The sequence below is a fragment of the Toxotes jaculatrix genome, chromosome 10 (assembly GCF_017976425.1).
Source record: "Toxotes jaculatrix isolate fToxJac2 chromosome 10, fToxJac2.pri, whole genome shotgun sequence".
Taxonomy (NCBI): domain Eukaryota; kingdom Metazoa; phylum Chordata; class Actinopteri; family Toxotidae; genus Toxotes; species Toxotes jaculatrix.
Genome location: NC_054403.1, coordinates 11717929 through 11739200, shown reverse-complemented (window position 1 = coordinate 11739200; position 21272 = coordinate 11717929). Strand labels below are relative to the sequence as shown.

Genomic DNA, 21272 nt, shown 5'->3' with positions numbered 1-21272 from the left:
TTTTATTGCATTTTAATTTTCAAATTTGAATTAACATTCGAATACCGTCCACTGTATGGTGGGATGCAAGTTTTAAAAATTAAACGTCAAACAGCTTTTCCATTTTTGTTTTAATATGGTCACAGAACTCCCGTGCGAAAATGAAAATGCAAATTGGATTATTGTATTTTCATTTTCATTTTTACTCAAATAACACATACAGATGTGGAAAATTCTAATGCTATTGTGAAATTAGTTTTTACATTATCATTTTAATATAGTCCCCTATAGGCTCCCATACTGTGCAGTGCTAAGACATGAAAAGGCATATAAAATAGAGACAAGGAAATGTTAAAAAAAGAGAAAAGAAACAAAAAAGAAGCAAAAAGAAGCTGAAAGCAGCGAATATTCAACGTTTTTTGTTGATTAAACGACTGGAAAAATAAAATGATTATTAAAATGGTTGCTGATAAATTTTCAGCTGATCAGCTAATCAGTTAATGGACTCATTGTTTTAGCACTAATCCCAGTCCTTACAATTGGCGAAAGGTTCCTCATACATACACAAAACAACAAAACAATGAATGTGCCTCTTCTTGAATCGTAAGCACGCTCAGCTGAATGCCACTTTTATTAGCTTCATTTATCACTTGACATGATGTAGAAACACAGTAAGACAAGTATTTGCATACTGCTGCATTAGGCGCAGTTTTGTTTGCTCGTATAAGAGCTGAGCGAGTCTCCCAACAAATTTGTTTTGGGATGCTGAGGAGAATGCTACACCCGGGCCATTATCATTTTATGCTGTAACAACCACTCAGGATTTATCGTCCATAGGACTTTTCCATCAATACACTGCACTGCAGATAAATTAACCCAATGGCAATCCTTCCCTTACGACAAAAATGGGAAAGCCTCCACCAGCTCCACTCTCTGAATCATATCCAACGAATATGTTTCATTGAACCATCTGGGTTTATGATAGTATATGCTGAGAGGAATGTTTGTGGCATGAAAGAACTATGATTGAGTATAAGTTAATCATATTTGTATCGCTACCACTTGTCACAGTGATGTTTTTTTTTTAGAGTATGTGTTGGACCGCATGCATGCTCCTGCCTATTCAGATCCATCTATGAGATTGCACATGTAGCCTTAAATCTGCCTTCATGCTCCGTCCTGGCCCTCTTCCCTCCCGGGATTCCTGTGCTGGAGTCTGCTCAGAGGCAACAACCTGCTCATCACTAGTGTAAAGAGAGAGAGGCAGGCAAAAAAGAAAAAAAAAAAAAAAAAAAAAGGAAAGAATAAGAAAAAAGAGCAACGTCTGGGACAGGCCCAGGGCACGCAAGCTGTTCAAATACAGGCAGGCAATGAGCACTCTGCCAGCCGCAAAGCTGCATTTTCATGCAGTGGAAAAAAAACAATAAGAAGTGAAAAGGATTCACAGAAAGAGGGAAAAAAAACTGAGAGGTGCATCTGGGGATTTGTTAGGACAACATTCTGCCGCCTGTAGAGGCATGAAGGGTGGCCATATTGCCTCACCATGGAGAATTGGAGATCCTCCATATCCCTCTTTCTGCTCTTGAATGGGGAACTCTGAGAAAATCCACAGTTGAATATATTATAGAATCTGAAATCTGTGTGTTATATCACATTCAAGAAAGGCAAAGAATCTGACCAGAGGAGATAAGAAGTCATGGGAGAGGGAGAGAATGGACGATAGATGGCTAGCAGCTGATAGAAAAATGTCAGCAATAAAGAGAAGGTCCTCAATCGATGTTGTGGATGACACAGTGAAAAAAAGGGATAAATATCAGTGTTCTGAACACCAAGGGATGACACACTGTAAGATACTGGCAGATTTAGCTAGACATTATGCAAACTAAAATAAAATCTAAATGATTGTACTCTGGAACTCCTTCATTTCCTAAAGTTACAACACAAATTTTGCCACATGAAACGCTCTCAGGTATTCAGAGCCTCTTGATTACTCTGACTCTGTTTTCCAGGAATACTACACCTGACATGTCTCTCAGTTTGTTCTACAAGATAGGGGATGAAAGTGGGGAGATAGTGAGCTTATGTCTCTACTGATATGAAAAGTGCTCCTGGTCTCAACATCAGCTTATTGTCCCCCGGGCTGCTGAGAGGAGGGGCTGACAGAAATATAGCCGATCCGTTCCTGCTTGATGTAAAGCTGAGGATACCCAGTGCTTTCAAATCCCTGGCACCCACCTGAGCTGTTGAGGGTCATTTACTCACTGTGATTATAGAATTAAATGGGATTAAAGTGTTATCATTAAAGAGAATGTGACCCACTGAATCCATGACTGAATGAAAGGCTGAGACCTGTGTACTGCCACTGTGACGATTTGCACATGTAGGTGTGTCAAGAATAGTCTTATAATAACACAGTCTGTAAACCAGAGGAACCTTTTTTTCCTGTTATCAGTCAAGCAAAACAACCCTGAATATTTTCAGTGAAAACAGAGTAGGGTGTCTTATCTCTTCCAAGTTTTGGCACAAACACGAGGACGTCTTAGCTGCGGTGTCAGAGATTCCTTCCTCCCAAGGTATCAAGTCTCAAATTGATCTTGTATCTCAGAGCAATGATAGACATAATCATCTGAATATGAGTCAGGTGTAAAGTTAGGGTAAAATGTTCTCCATTTCAGGGGAAGGCCAATACTTGTGCTGCCGCCAGGGGCATATATGACCGCTGCCAAGACAATCATCTCAGCCACAGCCACTACTGACTGTTAATTAGAGAGTGCTCCACCAAGAGCACTTCTTCCAAGAGCCTTGAAGCAGAAATGGAGGCCCAAGAAGAGGAATGTCCTTCTGTATCAAAGTATATCGAGGTCAAAATCACCCTTATGTCACATTCTGAGTGAAGTGCAGCCTCTTCACTGCTGCTGATCTGCTCGTGATCAGATGTAGAAGTTTAATATAGATTGTTATTACCATGAAAAATGATTTATATGTTTGGCTCAAACAGTTTGATGCCCCATAAGATCAAGAGCAATATCAATGCTGTGAGCAGAATTCTCAGTTTTACATTTTTTAAAGCTGTATTAACATTTACTTTTTAAAAGCCCAGCAACAGAATAAAACTGTTGGCTTTTACCTAGTACATGTGTGGTGCAAACTGTTGTCTGTACTATCAGGAAAAGAAGGAGACAAATTCTCAGTTTTAAAAAGTTAACAGCTAACTGTGGCAGATAGTAGATAATAGTCAGAATCCTTCAGTTTTACTTTTCAGCACATCCCATCAATATCATTATCACAGCAGCGAGCAGCAGCTTCTCAGTCTGTGAATTTCTGATGTTAGCCAGTGTTAGTTCAGCTTTCAAAGGAGAGTCTGAGACCTGCACTGCGTCGATTTAGATGAGATGTCCACCTTTGACTGTATGTGACTCCAACTGCTGCCTCTCTCACTAAAAGTGAAACCTGAAAGCTTAGACTGGAACAACGCTTCTGTCCCTTTTTGAAGTAACCCCACTCTTATATGTATAAGGTTGGTCTTCTGGAAACAGGTGAATTTTCAAGTCCTTTGAAGATTACTTCAATCTTAATACTGATTCAAATATTTGGCTGCACAGCCCTGCTGAGTGTACTTTGTTGATTGACCTATTTTTTCACAGATAGAATTTTACAATTTACTGAAATTCTAATTTGATTAGTCTGTTGTAAATTGTACTTGTTGTAGGTGTAATATATATTCTCATATCAATTTAACATTATTTTGATGAACTCAACCAGTGGACAGTTTTTACAGTATTGTTTATTTTTCTCCTTGGATGAAACATTTATCCTTATGGATGTGCCGCATGTATTTTGGGTATGGAGTGTTGGTTGGACATGATAAGCAATTTGAAGACATCACCTAAAGGGCTTTATTCTTTAATAAAAAATATTTGCAGCCATAATGCCATAACAGTGCACCTTACCGGTTTAGTTGGGAGTATTTGCAGTTCAGAAAGAGGCTAAAAATAATTGCATCATTATTTGCTCCTTTATATGCTGCGGTGAATGGTATGGTATTTGCAAACTCTGGGGAACCTATCATTTTCAGTCTGCCTCTTCCTGTGCCGTGGCAAACTTCACAGTAGAAAGGTCAAACTCAGAGGAAAATGGCCTGGCGTTTATTGAAAATGTGTAGCTGTAGTTTTACATTTAAGGCTCTCTGTCTGGTGAGGGCGCGGCACGCTGAGTCTGGATGAGGGTGAAGTCAAGGTCATCTTGGTTGTCTGTCCCCATCAGGCATTAAAGAAAACTCCAGTCTGCAAAACAGAGGCTCTCCTTCAGCAGCAGAACAAAAGGTGGTGGTGCCAGCTGGTGGATCGATTTGCAAGAGGGCACACTGTATGAAAAAGAGGAATCACATTATTGAAGGGGTAGACACGCTTAACAGATTTTTTATTTTCAGTGTCAGGGAAAAAGAATAAGTGTTTAGTGGGCTTTTGTTTGTATTTACAGTGGCTCACTTTTTGCACACTTTATTGTGTTTTAGATTTAATTATGAAAGGACTAAAGTGCCATTGATGCGCACCAATCTACACTCGATAATCTGTAATGAAGTGAAAACATCTTTTTTAGAACTTTTTGCAGATTTGTTCAAAATCAAAAGTATTCAGACCCCTTTTACTTTTTAGAACCCCCTTTGGCAGCAATTACAGTTCGCTGTAACAACAGTAGACTTCTTGACTGAGTCTCAACAAGCTTTGCACAACTGTGGCCTATTTGGTCAGTTTATCCCCTCGTCCTGGCAGATCCTCTCAAGCTCCGTCAGACTGGATGAGAAGCCAATGCCATCTTTAGGTCTCTCCACAGATGCTCTGTGGGGTTTAAGTTGTGTTAGTTTGATGAAAAATATTCAATATTCATTGATGATGAATGCAGCTTCTGAATGAGTCACTCCTCTGCACTGCACAGGTAGCTGCAGTAATGCTAGGTTAGCAGGAATGACTGTACTAGATTAGATTAGAGGGAGCGGTTCTGTTCAAACAGACAGAGTTTGGAAATGCTAACTGGATTTACTGAGGTGAGTCATTCTGTACTCCTGCAGAGCAGAGTGGCACGGACACCTCGCAAGAGTCCTCTCAGAGTCCGTTAAATGCCTTTTGGCAAACTCCAAGCTGGTTGTTGAATGCTCAAAGTGGTTTCCACCTAGCCACTCTGCCATAATTCAATTCAGTTCAATTCAATTTTGTCTATATTGTGCCAAATCAGAACATACATTATCTCAAGGCAACGTGCAGAGTAAGGTCAGGAACTTACAACATTAGAGAGAGAAACACAACAGTTCCCACCTCGAGCAAGCACTTGCCGAGAGTGGAGAGGAAAAACTCCCTTTTGACAGGAAGTAGTTTCTGACAGTACCGGACTCAAGGCGGGCAGGAGTCTGCCTCTATTGGATGGCTTGAGAGGAGACAAATGGGAGAAAGAGAAGGTGGTGGGGCAGGAACAGCTGTATATACTGTTGTATTCATGTACTGTCATACTGGTTGTCGTGGTTGGTAATAATAATAGTAATATTTATAGCTGTAATAATGCTAAAAATAACAGCAGTAATAATAGCAGAACCAATTTATCGGTCCTAGCACAGAACCACATGGAACTCTATGACTAACCCTTGTGTGCGTGAAAGAGTCATTGTTAACAAGAACAAACTGGAATCTGTCGCATAATTATGACTTAAACCAGCCTAGTGTGGTTCCTTTAATCCCAGTTCCGTGTTCCAGTCACTGGAATAAAACCTTGTGATCGATGGTTTCAAATGCAGCACTAAGATCAAGCAGGACGAGTATAGAGACGAGTCCATTGTCTGAGGCCATGAGAAGATTGCTGGTAACTTTCACCAGTGCCGATTCTGTGCGATGACTCACTCTAAATCCTGATTGAAAATCTTCAAATGTACCATTCCTATGCAAATCACCACATAATTGGTTTGCAACAGCTTTTTCAAGGATTTTAGAAATGAAGAGGAGAAGGGATACAGGTCTGTGGTTGGCTAAAGCATCTGGATCAAGAGTAGGCTTTTTACACTGAGGTTTAATTACCTCAACCTTAAAAGTCTGCTGTACGTAACCTGTTAATAAAGATAAAATGATTAGATCTAATCAGATCGAATATAGAAGTGTTAATTAAAGGTAAAGAATCCTTGGGCAGCCTAGTTGGAAAAGGGTCTAAAGGACAGGTTGTTAGCTCAGTGAGATCTATCAGAGAGAAGCAGTCTCAATATAAATCAGGTGCTACACTCGATTCTAAGGCCACTGTACTGGACAATACATCTGTGGGAAAGAGGTGATTAATTTTTTTCTGTAATAGTTACAATTTTATTTGTAATGAAGCTTATGAAGTCATTACTACTGAGAGTTAACGGAATCAATGGCTCAATTGAGCTATGACCCTCTGTCAGTCTGGCTACAGAGCCTATGGAGCTGAAAAGAAACCTGAGGTTGTTCTCATTTCTTCTATTAATAATGAATGATAGGAGGTTCTGGCATTACACAGGGCTTTTTTTATATTAGACTATCTTTCCAGGCTAGATGAAATTCTTCTTGACTGGTGGAATGCCACTTCCTTTCCAGCTCTTGTGATTTCTGCTTTAAAGCAGGCATTGTACCAAAAAGCCTCCTCTGATGCACTGCCTTCTTTTTCCAGAGGGGGAAACAGTGTGGAGTGTCACACACAGTGAGGCTGCAACACCGTCATAAAGATCATCAGCTTCTGTGGGAGTAAAGTTGAGATCACTGTCTTCCATTGGCACCATCAACACATGGCACAGTAGTAAATAACAATGGAATTCTTTCCTTAAATTTGACTGTCATTATAAGATAGACACCGACTGTAATAGATTTTTTTTTTTCCCCCAAATGCTGTGTGGTCCATTACTGTGAACTCAAACGTGACTAAAAAAATGGTTAGACAAAAGAGGGTTTCGGGGAAATGCTATTAAATGTTCCATTTCTATGCCATATGCTAGAACAAGGTCGAGGATGTGATTTAAAAAAGTGAGTGCTTTCATTTACATTTAGAGAAAAAAGCCAATTGAGTCTAATAGTGAATTAAGTGCAGAACTAAGGCCGTCGCCATCAACATCTGTGTTGAAACCACCAACTATAATTATCTGCACTAAGAGCTAACTCAGACAAATGTCTTAGAATTCAGATAAAATTCAGAGTAAGGGGCAGGCGGACAGTTTATAGTAACTAGTAAAACTGGTTTTTGCTGGTCTTTGCAATTAACATGAGTAGAGGATGTTGATTCATTTAAACTATAACACTTACTGCAGGTTTCAGTAAAACAGAATAAATCAATGTAATGATCAGTTATCAGATCATTGACTAACAGGGATTTGAATGAGCGTGATCTAATGTTTAGTCCACTTTCAATTGTCCTGTTTTTTGGTTCTCTTATAGTAGTTGCCTTAATTTTCTATCAGGTTTTTATGAATTACTCCTCTTTTGCTGACTTTTGATGGATTTAATTGAGGTGCAGACACAGTCTCTGTGGGGTTTGGGGAATTTTTTGGAAGGTTGTTGGATGCTGCTGAGATGGTCGTCCTTCCTACAGGTTCTCCCATGTCCACAGAGGTCTGATCTGTGCCTCACCACAATTTGTATCTACAGGCAGTTCCTTGGACTTCTTGGCTTGGTTTATGTCCTGACATATAGTGTGAACTGTGGGGCCTTACACAGGTGTGCGACTCCACAGTCAATTCAGTTTGCCACAGGTGGACTCCAATCAAGTTCTAGACACATCTCAAGGACAATTAAAGCAAACAGGCTGCAGCTGACCACAGTCAGCACTTTTCTTTTTAGGAGTGAGTTGTGAAAATTGAGATATGATTATCTTAGATTAGCATAAAGACTGGAGGCAGGAGGAAACAGCTAGCTTAGCTCTGTTTTATAAAAAAAAAAAAAAAAAAAAAAAAAAAAAAATTACCAACACCTCTAAAGCTCACTAATTAACATGTTGTAACTCATTTGTTTTATCCATCTACAAACAGAAACAGTGTTGGTAGGATTTTTTTTTTTTTTTTTTTTTTTTTTTTGAGCTTGTTTCTCCTGATTTCAGGCCTTATGCTAAATTGAGATAATCAAGTCCCAGTTTTAGCCACATGTAGCCATGTCTTACCAATCACAGTCTGGCAGTGAAACTCCCCTGCATATTTGCTTAAATTAATACATTCATATTTTAAGAATAAATTAATGTCCTACACAAATAAATAACAATTAACCTTAACCACCTTTGGAGGGCAGCTATCTTTTCGACCTAGCAAAGGGAAACATTAGCCTTAATAGTAACATTTCTCCTTGTCTGCAGATTAAACAAACAAGACACTGCATGTTAATTAGTGAGCAAGTCAATCATGTCCCAACTGCAGCTCTGCAGACATGAGATTAGCATCAGTGTTCTCATTTAAATCTTGACAAGAAAACAATTAAATGTAAACTATGCCTTCAAAGGTCTGTAACTTAACAGCACTTTCAACTGCTGTTTATTCACAAGCAAGATAGAATTTATTTTCCTGTGTCTAATCTGAGTAAGCATTGTGGCTCATAGTGGCGTGTTATTGCTCAAATAATTTTGGGTTTAATGAGAATCATATGCTATCAACACTATTAAAAGACAGTTATCACCATCTGCAGTATCTGAGAGTTTTGCGGACAGGGCAGTCAGCGGTGCATCACAGCTAGTAACAATGAAATCTGTCCATCTCAACTGGAGTCAGGTCTTGCCGTCTGCCTAATTAAAGAGGTTGAGGGGAGAGGTTGGTGTGTTCTGGCCGGAGGTTGCGTGTATCTCTGTGTCATCAGTGTCTTGCTGTGCTCCATCCCAAGGTTGCTGCTTGTAGGCGTTGCCAGGCTTACTGTGAGCTGCGGGCTGAAGGTGGGGGGTAAGCCCTTTCTCTGCCCAGCTCCAGGGCAGGTGTGAGGAGGAGGGCTTACCGCCAGAGTCAAGGTTAGCACATGATGAAGGAGTGTGGAGCTGTGGGGTTTGTCCAAGAAAATTCAGAGGGGCTAAACGCCTGAAAGTCCGATTTTTGAACTATTACACAGGAAATAGCCGTGATCTGTATAGCTCTGATATCAATGCATTAGATGTTAGAGATTTCTTTTCATGGAGCTTTCTGCCACTTGCTCATTAGACACAGATTGATGCATTCTAAAAGCCAACTCCTGCTATTTCTGCATTATAATCAGCTCGTTTTCCTCCTTGTTTCTATTTCACTTTCCTGCTTTGTTCCCCTCTGCCTGACATCCTGCAGTGTTGGAAGCTTAAAGCCTTAATGATGGGGAAGCTGTCAGAGAACGCTGACCCACCCAAGCAGCTTGATAGCATGAGTGAAATCCTTTGTGTGTTTGGGCTCCCTTGAGTGCTCTTTTTGAAAAACATCACTAACTTTGTGAGCGACCTTCAGGTGTCCACAAAAGAGGGAGACAAATGGTTTATTTAATTTGGAAGGATGTTCAGTCCAAGCAAGGATGATTGTTTTATTGTTGTGTGCTACTGTGCACGAGTCTACCCAGGTCAGTTAAAGTTCAGCACATCTACATGAAATACTGTCATTGTAGTCGAAAACGGGTGAAACCGAAAACGTACTTCAGAGATTTTTTTGCAGCCTGAGATGTGAAGATACAAGTTTGCTTTTCATCGCTCTCTCCTACTCAGCGGGAATGTTGTAAACGATCCGCGGTAACAAATATCCAACGTCCCCGGCCTAACAAACGCACACACAAACAGATGATAAACTGACAGTTTGTTTTTGAGATAGAGCCAGAGCCAGAACATGTGCAAACATGCTGATTTTGCTGTAAACTTGTGTTGCTGTGTTTGTAGAACGCAGATGAAAACCGAGACATGGTTGACAGGTTTCTGCACTGCAGCCACTCAGAAGTCCTTCAGCAACAGACGGCAAAATCTCATAAATAATAGATCTCACGAGGCCAAATCGAAAACTATGTCCTGCATCTAATGCACAAAAAAAAAAAAAGCCAAGACAATTTAAAGTTTCACTATTGGATTTATCTGCAGGTCCAGAACAAAAAGAAGAAGAAAATGTAGAATAAAAGGCAGCATATGGTTACAGTGATGGAATGGCTTAGAAAACCACTTACTATTTTCAGACAGGCTGCGTGGGTTGAAACATGCTGTTATGCTCCAAAGGTGTGATATTTTCAAAGCACAGTGAGATCTACATCTTGCTCTCTCACTGTAAATTCCTTTGAATTTAATTTTCCTATTTCTACTCTCCGTCCAGCAGTTGCTTAGGACTCACATCCCTGCGCCGTGAATGACTTCAAAGTGAGCAGAATATTCAAGGATGTTCCTCGTTGTTCCTGTTCCTCTCTTATCATCAGCTCCTACTTAATGAACACTTCCTGTAAACGCTTCCTCTCTCTTGTTATTCAGCAGGTGACTTCGCTTTGTTTTCAGCTACGGTGGCATCCTTCGTGCTTGCAGGACGTTACCGTGTTTACGGAGATTGTTTGTAGCCATTTATACGAGCCGTGGCTCTTAGCTCTCATCTCATGGGTGGTTTACTGTATCGATGTTTCTTTCTCCCATAGGTTGTGACGCTGGGGAAGAACAGCCGTGGTTACCACTACATTCTGGCCAATCTTGTGAGTAATAACCGAGCCTCTCCCCTGGGAGGGAGTGAAACCTGCTTTTTGCTGCATGCGATGGGGCTTAGTCTCAGCCATGGGCACAAATGTGCATGCACAATAAGTGGATTATAGGCTTTTGTATGAAATTTAAAAAGAAAAGAACACAAATGTCTGTATATGTTGTGTTCTGTATGCATATATGCCTTATTATGTTTATTTCTCATGCCTTATCAATCACAATCTGGCAGTCTGACAGCACTGCATATTTTCTGATATGAATATATTCAAGTAAATTAACCTCCCAAATAATAAAATGAACAGCATTTAACCTTTTTACTATCTTTGGAGGGTAGCCATCTCTCCTGTCCCACTCTGGGGAGGGAAATGTTCATTTAGCCTTGATATTAACTTGAAAGTTTTAAAGTGGAGGCCTAGCCTGACTTACTTGCTGATCCCCTGCTGCTGTTTCACCAACATTAGAAGATGTGATTATGCAGCAGTCAGACACATGTCCTCGCACGCCATGACACAATCCTACACTTAAAAAACAGCAATTTGACCATAAAAAGAAATAACTCCATGTCATGGCTCTAGGGTGAAGATGGAAATTTAAAGGCAGCTAGAGTAGCAGAAGTTTTGAAATGCATTAGAAAATGTCTCTTTTTTTTTTTATAGCAAAGCCTTCTGAATGAAAGTAGGCCAGCTGGTTCAAGTAAAATATTTTGTCTTCTACATGATCTGAGACAAACTCTAAAGTATCTACTTGCAGGTTGTTTATCCGTAAATGAATTCAGGTTACACCACAAAGCTTGAAGAGAAACATTTGCCTCAGAGTAACGAAAAACACATGTTGCTTTCTCATACAGCACAGAGTTCATAATAAAAAGCACCTTACAAGCTGCCAGAATAGCTGCTTATATTTTGCAATGCTTAGGTTATTCAAAAAAAACAAAACAAAAAAAAAAACAAGGTTCATAAGCCTTCTCCTTCCTCCTTTCCCTTGTCTCAGGGATTTTCTAATGTGAGCCTGGACAAAGTCTTCGCCGGTGGAGCCAACATTTCAGGGTTTCAGATAGTGAACCCTGAGAACCCAATTGTGCAGCAGTTTATGCAGCGCTGGGAGCGGCTAGATGAAAGAGAATTCCCAGAAGCCCGAAACACTCCTCTGAAGGTACTTTGCTTGCAAGGCCTTTCATTACGCATGCAGAATACAATGATTATCCCTTCTGAAGTGCTCTCTATCGGTTCCTCTCCTCCTCTCATCCTCTGTTTGCCTTTGTCATTCTGTCTTCCTCCCACCCCTTGTTTCCTCCTCTTTGCTTTGCATCCCTCCCAGCGATCAATATATTGATAGGTGGTGCAAGGCAAGGTTATATTGCAGCTTCAATTTACATCTAATTAAACAATGATCAAGGAAGAAATGGATTTTGAATGGCATTTAATTAGATTTTGTCATGGTGCAGTGGTCAACAAAACAAGTGGCTCAACCCTCAGTGGTGAAAAGGTCAGGCGAAGTTGGAGGGGAAGCGAGTGGAACATAAAATCACACATTAATGCTCTAGTCTCTCCCTCTAACTCAGCAGTAAAAGTTTTGTAAGAGGTCCTGACCGTCCTGGCTTTTCTAATCAGATCTGTCCAATCAAACTATTTTTATCATATGCTGAGCGTCACAGCTCGCACCCAACCCACACACACTGATCTGACCTGAGATACTTGAGCTAAAAGCAACACACAGACTGCCCCAGTTTTCTCTGGGATTGTCTCATTTTACTGCCAACAAAAACTGATTGATTTGAAAATAAGATATATTCATATAAAGCTCTAGCCGTAGTTGTTTAAACTATTTATTTGTGGTCTTACAAAACATGTTACATAGGACAATATAAATTTGCAGTTTAAATCTGCAAAGACTTACTACAAAAACAGTAATCTTATCTTCCTCCTACCACCGTATGTTTCTATTTCACTGTTCTGCCGAGTTTTTGGGTTTTTTATCTTGTTGTTTTTGGTTTTGTACAGTACACTTCAGCTCTGACCCATGATGCCATCCTGGTGATAGCAGAGGCCTTCAGGTACCTGCGGCGCCAACGTGTGGATGTCTCTCGCCGGGGCAGCGCTGGAGACTGTCTAGCCAATCCCGCTGTACCTTGGAGCCAAGGCATCGACATCGAGAGAGCTCTCAAAACGGTAGGGGGGAGGAGAGAAAAAGAGAGGGAGAGAATAGCAAGCTGATAACTAAAGAAAAGGCTAGGAGAAGTGAAGCAGAGATAGCCAGTGAGAGTGTGATAAAGATGGAAAGTGACAGAGAGAAGGGAAGAGAGCGCAGAGCTGTTCTCCTCCCTCTGCCTCCAGATATCTCTGCACAGAGCTCACTCAAATCCAGGCCCTCATTACCATAAAACTACATCTTTTATTAAAGCGTATCCAGTTCATCATTTGATTAACAGACTGTGCACACTCCAGTAGCTCCATGAACACGAGCACCTTAATACCAGCTATATATGCAAAGTGATGGCTATTACACAAACCCCCCTCTGCGTCTCTGTCCCTCATGGCAGGTCCAAGTGCAGGGTATGACCGGGAACATCCAGTTTGACAACTACGGCCGCAGGACAAACTACACCATAGATGTTTATGAGATGAAAACAGGTGGGCCGAGGAAGGTAAGACGGAGCGGCGACCTCTATCAGCTCTCATCCATCAACTGTCAAATTCAGACTTGATCAAAAAAAAAAAAAAAAAAACTCCTGGTCTTTATCAGAACACAGCTAACAGCTGGCACACATCAAGGGTCGGTTGGAGTTGAGCCAACTTGTAATTTTGAATGATTTATTGATCATCTGTACTAAGGAACAGAACTCCATGAATGTTGGCCACATGTTTAGGCATGCCCAAACCACGCCGCCAAGTCAGCTTAAAGCGTTTTGAGAGAAATGTGCGATTGTGTGAGAGTAGAACACATTTTCAAACAAGCCTCTACCTCCATTTATTAAAGCACTGAGGGCTTTTTCAGTCATGTGGGACCAGCAGGGCTGAGAGGACAGTGCAGAGTAATGCTGATTGCCTTTCTCTACTTCTGTTAGGTAGCAGCGCTGATGAGCTATGCCGAGCATTACAAGCCCCACAAATCACACACAGCCTGCAATCTGATAGCTAAAACTGTCCTATCAAAAGAATGATAAAAGGCTGTTTCCGTGCCGTGGGATAGTGCAGATATGATTTTTGGTCCTCTCCTGACAGTAATTACCATTCAAATAACCAATTACTGCAAAGGGGATCCAAGAATTCCTCTGGCTCCTCTTCAAAACGGTAATTCCCAGCGGTACATTCACATTATAACCGGTACCATATGATGACCTCTGGTTTTATTTCATAACCTCACCGGGTTCCAAGAGACAGCTGTGAATTTCTCGCTAGCTGGATAAGTGTGGGCTCAGTCTGATATGACATGTGATTATGCCGCATGCCTCCCAGGCCTCTAAAGCCCACACTTCAATTAGCATCACACGGCCCTAACAGCCATCCCCGCACAGCCAAACAGAGGAGGAGAGAGCAAGGAGAAGGATGGAGTGAGTGGGAGAAAGGAGGTCATGGGGAGAGAGTGAGGGAGGGGGGAAGATGAGACAAGCCAGGCAGCAGTTTGTCAGGACCTGGAGCCCCCAGTCACCCCAGTGACAGTTAGAGGATGAAGGTTCTTAGCTGTGACTGTCACCGGTGATGTATGAGCTGATATCTGTCCCAGGTGCTCAGGGTGAGATCAGGACTTTGCCTCTGGAGCAGCACTCCATGACACAGCTCCCCACAGTCCAGTCCCCCGAGCAGCGCTTCTCAAATATCACTGTCGGACAAGAGCTGGGAATAAACATTTGGAGTTTTCTCCAGTCTGGCAAGTGCACAGTCTACAGCCACAACTGTAACCACAGTTTGGAGCTGAAGTTTGAGAAGTTTGCTGCTTTCTAGCGCCTCCACTTGGTGCAAACTCTGCACTGTTGTACACCTGTCTGGCCCAAACATTTAAAGATCTGAGGCAAAAAAAAAAAAAAAAAAAAAATGCAGACCAGATGTGAAGGGGAAAATCCTAGCCAGCAACAGTTAGACTATTGGCAGCAACATATGCAACACGTTTCATCGTGAGCCAGAGCAGCCATTATTTCAGATGGGCAAACAAACACTTGACATTGGTTTGACTTAAGCATCTGTACAGCAGAATACAGAGTAACTGCAATGGTGGGACTGCGCAGAAGAAACTGTAGAGCCACTGGAATATTATGCTAAATTATTAAGCATGTATGAAGTTCATGGGCCTGAAAATCAATTATTTACCATAAAACCTGGGAAGCTGAAGGTGGGAGGGATTGAAGTTGTCTGCCGTATGCTCATGCAGTTCGGTTCCAGCATGTTTGGGTATTTGAACTGATGTGGAGCATAAAAACCAAAAGTGTCTTGGATGATGGCGTTATATGCATGTTGAATGTAGAACTTTAGTATAAACTCAGATTAGATTAGATTACTGGGCCACTTTTTTTAGTATTCTGCTCATTTGCTCCTGCTTTGGTCGAACTTTAGGGCGGCAGGCCTCTGGGAAATGCAGTGTTCTTTTCATGAGCCCTGCATCATGCCAGTTCCCAGTAATGCTTAGATGTGTCCCTGATATGTTCACTTACATCAGTGTCATCAGTGGGTTGGCATGCAACACTAACCACTGTTTTCTCTTCGCAGATTGGGTACTGGAACGAGTACACGCGATTTGTAAATATTATGGACCCGCAGGTCTCCAACGACTCCTCAGTGGAAAACCGAACGATTGTGGTCACTACTATTATGGTACACTTTCCATGCAGTTTTAAATGTTTCACGTATTCTGCCACTCAAGGTCATGGTGTTGATTCCAATGAGTGATACATTCTGTCCTGGGCGGGTAGAACCACATCTTTTTTGTGTTGCTTTCCATCCACTCACTACATGTTGAAACAGTCGGTCCGAAACGGGGGAGTGTTTCAACTGTATCCGTGTGGGTGTCAAAGCATTTTGATTTTCCATACTTCAGTGGCCTGTCGTAGCAGTGACATCACAATAATGGTATATATGATAATGGTTGACTCCATCAATTACAAAACGCATACAAACGCATACGTAAGTAGACCTGTCTGTCCTCATCAAGTAAATGTTCAATGACACATGGGATAGACTGGCCGAAGAATGACTAGAGGATGATACTGCAATGGTTTTTCAGCCTGGGCAAAGCAAAATAAACAGTATTGGAGCAGGGATAAGAAGGTTTGGTACTTTTTGCTTGTTATCATCTCTCCAATCTATTTTGTATTGCTCCTCCACATGTTCTGTGTTGAAGTATAACCTCCAGTCAGCGCTCTAGAGGAAGATAATTTCCTGGGTATTTTCCCAGACCAAAGTATGACAAACAAACAAACTATTACAGATTTATTTATAACTGTATGTACTCAACTAAATGTTTCAAGCTTATTGGATAGCGTCCTCTGCAAATGTATTTACTGACTGTATAATGGTATTATAATTACCCATTGCAGTACCTCATTCTTTACAAGCAAACATTTCTTTTAAAATGATAAAGGAGAAATGTTTGGAAAATGATAAAGTTCTCTGGTATTTATCCACAGTTAGATTTCATTTGTATTCTGAGGCGTAAGGGAGTGTCAATCAATAGCGAGAGGAAACATTTAAAATCTGTAGATGAGAAATACAGTCAGGAGGTAAACACGTGTTAACTCGAGGGAAACACTCAGCGGATCCAAGGTGAGGGGATACATTCAGCACAGAACAAACAAACCATTGCTCTCCTACTTGCGCTCTAATTGTGTGTGGCTGTAATGACAATGCCTGCTCTCCTGAGCGGTCCTATTGTTTGATAATGATGATGTGCTCAGTAAGAGAAAGGACGAGCTGCACCAGCGTTTTGAAAAGGAGAGGAAAGCTAGCACGCTCCTGCTCTCCTGATGTAATTTTTATTTAAAATTTCTTGCATTATTTTTTTTTTTTTCTGGATAGCAAATACCAGCTCGTTTTGTTTTATTTATCTATTTATTTCTTTTATTCTTTGTTTATTTATTTCTTTATTTATTTTGGAATGAAACAGCCTTTAATTGCGCATTGGTGCAATGTGCTTGAATATGTTGAGATACTATGGGCACTCTCTGATCCCTCTCCTGTCACTGGCATTTACTTATGAAACCCATCCCCATTCCCATCCCCACCCACCTCTGAGCTGACCCACACCTTGCCTACCAATGACTCCCAGCCCTACTAAAACTCATTCTGGCCTCTTGTCTTCTCCTACAGAAATTAAAAAAAAAAAAAAGTTGTTCCTCCCTTCCTCTATCCTTCCTTTATTGTGCCACAGAGTTGCACCCTTGGGCTCGAAATGGGTTGGATGCATTGGGCTTGGTGTCTGCTGGCTGCCACGGCTCGATGAAAGCAGGGTGACCACACGATCACGCTGCTGTTATCAGTGCATACTTGTGCATTCGCAGGGCATCATCTTTGTATGCATGACTGCATGGATGTGGTTATAGCAGCTTACAGTATGTTGAATCTGTGTGTGTGTGTGAGTCTGTGGTGTGTGTGTGTTTGTGTAAGAGAGAGAGAGAGAGAGCCTGTGGTGTGTGTGTGTGCGTGCATGAGAATGAATGCATGTATGCATATTTCTGTGTAACTGAATGTGTGCTAGGGCATGGGAGTGAATAAACCAGCGTGTGTTTAAATCAACAGGAAGCTCCTTATGTGATGTACAAGAAAAATTATATGCATCTGGAGGGGAATGACAGATATGAAGGCTACTGCGTCGATTTAGCATCTGAGATTGCCAAACATGTTGGAATTAAGTACAAACTGTCTATAGTAATGGATGGGAAGTACGGAGCCCGAGACCCCGAGACCAAGACGTGGAACGGGATGGTGGGTGAACTGGTCTATGGGGTGAGTACTGGGAGCCTCGATTTCGCTGATTACATGACAGTTTGCAAGGAACTTCAACATGAGAGGAGATCTCATTTTTCTGTCTTAAGGTTATCACCAACCCATTGTGAACTCATCAGCTCTTGCCCAGTTCAAAGTCTAATGCTGTCTCAGGACGCTCAGCTGTGAGTGAATTTGTCAAATGCAGCCTCAAGCATTGGGGAGTTGGTGATCATCTTGAGACGGAGAAAATGAAATCATTTCTCAGTGCTGTTCATTGCAATTAATCCCTGTTGCTTAGCCTATAGAAAGCTCTCTCTCTCTTACAGTTGAAACAGAGGTAGGTACATGAAAACAATGAGTCCATATGGCAAACACACTGTAATCACTTTGATGAATGAAAGATTGTATGCCTTTGAAGTGATTGTGTAATTATGTTCAATGTTTGATGTGTATGATGAATATGCCACATTGTAAATTCACAGCTGAGAAAATCTGCTTTAGAATCAACAGCTAAATGGTGGTTTGCGGTTTGAAACAACAAGATCCATATGTGTTGTGCTCCATAAAGGTTGAACCTCTCACATTAGCGAAGGGTCACGCCATGTTTTACATCTGACAGAGCTCTCAGGCTCTCGCAACACCTCAAGCATTGCAAAATTACCCCACCCCGCCCCCCCGCCCCGTTCTCGCCTTTCTCCGAGGCCACAATAGTTGAACAGGGGCCAAATACAAAATGCATGAGGGTTAGGCTTTCTCATCTGTTCAATTTCCCAACTATCAGCCTGAGAGATTGCCTGGTTTGATGTGCTATCGCCACCAAATTATCTTTCAAATGGGAAAAGTCCACTCCCCGCAGATGGAAGGTGAAAAAAATATCCCAATCATGTCACTGTCAAGTCTTTCCAGGCCTGTAATTTTACAGCAGGTGGGCCGGGACTAATAGTTTTGTACATTTTGACCTTTTGACCAGTAAATTAATTTGATTTTAGTTGTCTTTTAAAGGTTAGGCCTGAGGCTGCTCTTTATTGCTTTGTTTCCCTCGCCATTGATTGAGTGCTGCTTACGCCTGCACGAGGATTAAATGGTTATAGCCCCTTCACAATGCTGTGTTGACAGCGCAAAGAAAACAGTCATGTTTATTGGGTCTATTTGTGTTGCTCCTAGTTTGACCTTGTAAGAAACATTTTCTGCCTTGTGCTGCTTCAATCCAATGTTTTCTCAGTTTCGACATAAAAAGACAATACAGCACAATACAAAGAACTGTCCTTCACAGAGCGGTTCCTTTGAAGAGGAGCAGTTATTTAATTAATCACATACACACTAGCTGCAGTAACACTGTCTAATGTGATTAATTATTTTCTTCTGCATTTACAAAGAAACCCATTGTGATTTCTAAAAAGGCAGTACCACCTCCATGGATGTGTTTTGATAATATAATGTGATTGAAGCAGCAGAGCAAAGGAGGGAGATAAAGAGAAACAGCTTGGAAATTTTTAAAAAATAAAAAAATAAATAAAGCTAAGGCCAGAATAAGCTGTGTTTGGGGAATCCAGCCTGCTGAATGGCATGTGATGAAGTTTACACAGCCAGGACTTTGAGTTTTATTTTGTTATACAGCAACCCCTTCACTATACATTCTGAAGTTGGAATAGCAGTCAGATGACTGATTATTTTGTAGTTGTAATGTAAACAATTCAGTTATTGAAACAGCTAGAGTTTCATTATAAGCTGTAGTAAGAAATTGGTTGGAATTGGACAACTGAAAAAAAAAAGACCTAAACATTTGGTCAAATATGACTCAAACTCCCATCTGCCTTGGTGGATTTTTTCCAAGCTGTCTCTCTCAAAGTCTCGCAGTGCCCTCGTGAGCTTTTCCTCTTTCTTACCTCCCAATGTATTAACATTTCAGTGGAAAATCTGATTCATTTTACTGTCTGAATCTCAGATCTATAAAGTGCCATCCTAGGTTGTAATACTGTGCAAATGCTACTCTGCTTTTTCTGTGTGTGTGTGTGTGTGTGTTTTCTTTCTCAGTCTGCCTTCAAGTGTCACAGTCAGAGGCTTATTTCTTATGATCATATGTAAAATATGTGATAACGTTGTTTAAAAACTCCCTCTCCAGCTCCAGTCACTCACACATACATGTAAAATGACCTTTTTCTTTATGCAGGTCGTAACTAATGCTCACTGTGCATGTCCCTGTTTCCAGAGAGCAGATATAGCTGTTGCACCTCTCACCATTACTCTGGTTCGAGAGGAGGTGATAGACTTTTCCAAGCCATTTATGAGCTTGGGCATCTCCATTATGATAAAGAAGCCTCAAAAGTCCAAGCCTGGTGTTTTCTCCTTCCTGGACCCACTGGCCTATGAGATCTGGATGTGTATAGTGTTTGCCTATATTGGGGTGAGCGTGGTTCTGTTCCTGGTCAGTCGGTTCAGTCCTTATGAGTGGAACCTCGAGGAACAGGACGAGACCAAAGACCCCCAGACTCCCCCCGATCCTCCCAATGACTTTGGCATCTTCAATTCCCTCTGGTTCTCACTGGGCGCCTTCATGCAGCAGGGCTGTGACATCTCCCCCAGGTGAGTGGGCTCCAGTAGACACCAGGAGTGGACAGCAGAAAGAAATTAATACTGAATTAATACAAGAGATTTAGACTTCAGGTGATGAGATGATTTATTAATAAGTACACAGAGTCACTCATGCATCTGCATTTGCTGTCTTCTTCCTTGAGGTGTTCATTATTTGAGGCTAAACTCATTTTGCCTTTATTGCAGCTTTTATACTTCATGTGTAATTGAGTTTGTCAGTTTGTATGCTGAAATGATCATCAACAAAATGCTTTCATCAATAGTTACTTCAGGCTACGAAATGATCTTTGACCCTCAGTGTTTCACAGTCAATTAGAGACTTGGATTAGACTACATTTTAAACAACTGGTATTATTTTCCATGGAAATGCACTGCTTTAGAGTGCTGACACAGTACCAGGTTGTTCTAACGATTTACAAGGAAATTCTGATGAGCGATGCAATTAGGTACATTAAACACAACTGGTAGGTCTTAGCGGTTTGATAGCCGCCACATGCCACTGTGTAATTACATTCTGTGTTTCCCTGTCATCAACCTCGTTCTTGCAGATCTCTGTCGGGCCGTATTGTCGGTGGTGTGTGGTGGTTCTTCACCCTCATCATCATCTCCTCCTATACAGCCAACCTGGCTGCCTTCTTGACAGTGGAGAGGATGGTCTCTCCCATAGAAAGTGCCGAAGATCTGGCCAAGCAGACAGAGATAGCCTATGGCACTCTGGACTCAGGCTCCACAAAAGAGTTTTTTAGGGTGAGTAGTGCCAACATACTGTTTCACAAGCACAGCACCCGACTAATCACCCGGTGGCTCTTTTGCTTTCAGCTCAACTGGCAAATAATGCAAAGGCCTAAACATTTTGCACTCAGGCACGTTGAATCACGAGAACCACTTTGTGTAATGTCCTTGATAAACTCCTCCTCGCAGCTTTTCCGTTTTGTACCTTTAGCACAGCACTCGTGACCCGCACAAGATTTCTCCAAATGAGGCATGTTGACGGAGAACCAGTTCTTGAACTCTAATGACATGAACGTGAAATTTATGCGGCAGTTCTCCAGTGTGCAACCTTGAGGCACTGGGGCTGTCAGCAGAAAGTGTGATAACAACGTGGAAGACTCAGAGGTGATAAAAACAGGAGGCTAATCAAAGCACCCA

The 21272-nt window shown here is 41.5% G+C and overlaps 1 protein-coding gene across 5 annotated transcripts in view; it reads left to right on the top strand.

Annotated features, from left to right (window-relative positions):
- The window catches only part of LOC121188047 (glutamate receptor 3), a 78861-nt gene that overhangs the window by 42988 nt on the left and 14601 nt on the right, over window positions 1-21272 (top strand). For all 5 annotated transcript variants that reach the window (XR_005894679.1, XM_041047575.1, XM_041047574.1 and 2 more), the window contains exons 5-12: window positions 10560-10613; window positions 11608-11769; window positions 12618-12785; window positions 13157-13261; window positions 15318-15422; window positions 17343-17549; window positions 19741-20114; window positions 20672-20870. Coding sequence is in view for 4 of the 5 variants with exons in the window: in XM_041047575.1 (XP_040903509.1) it covers window positions 10560-10613; window positions 11608-11769; window positions 12618-12785; window positions 13157-13261; window positions 15318-15422; window positions 17343-17549; window positions 19741-20114; window positions 20672-20870 (1374 nt within the window). In the remaining variant the exon portion in view is untranslated. The remainder of the gene's footprint in view (window positions 1-10559; window positions 10614-11607; window positions 11770-12617; window positions 12786-13156; window positions 13262-15317; window positions 15423-17342; window positions 17550-19740; window positions 20115-20671; window positions 20871-21272) is intronic.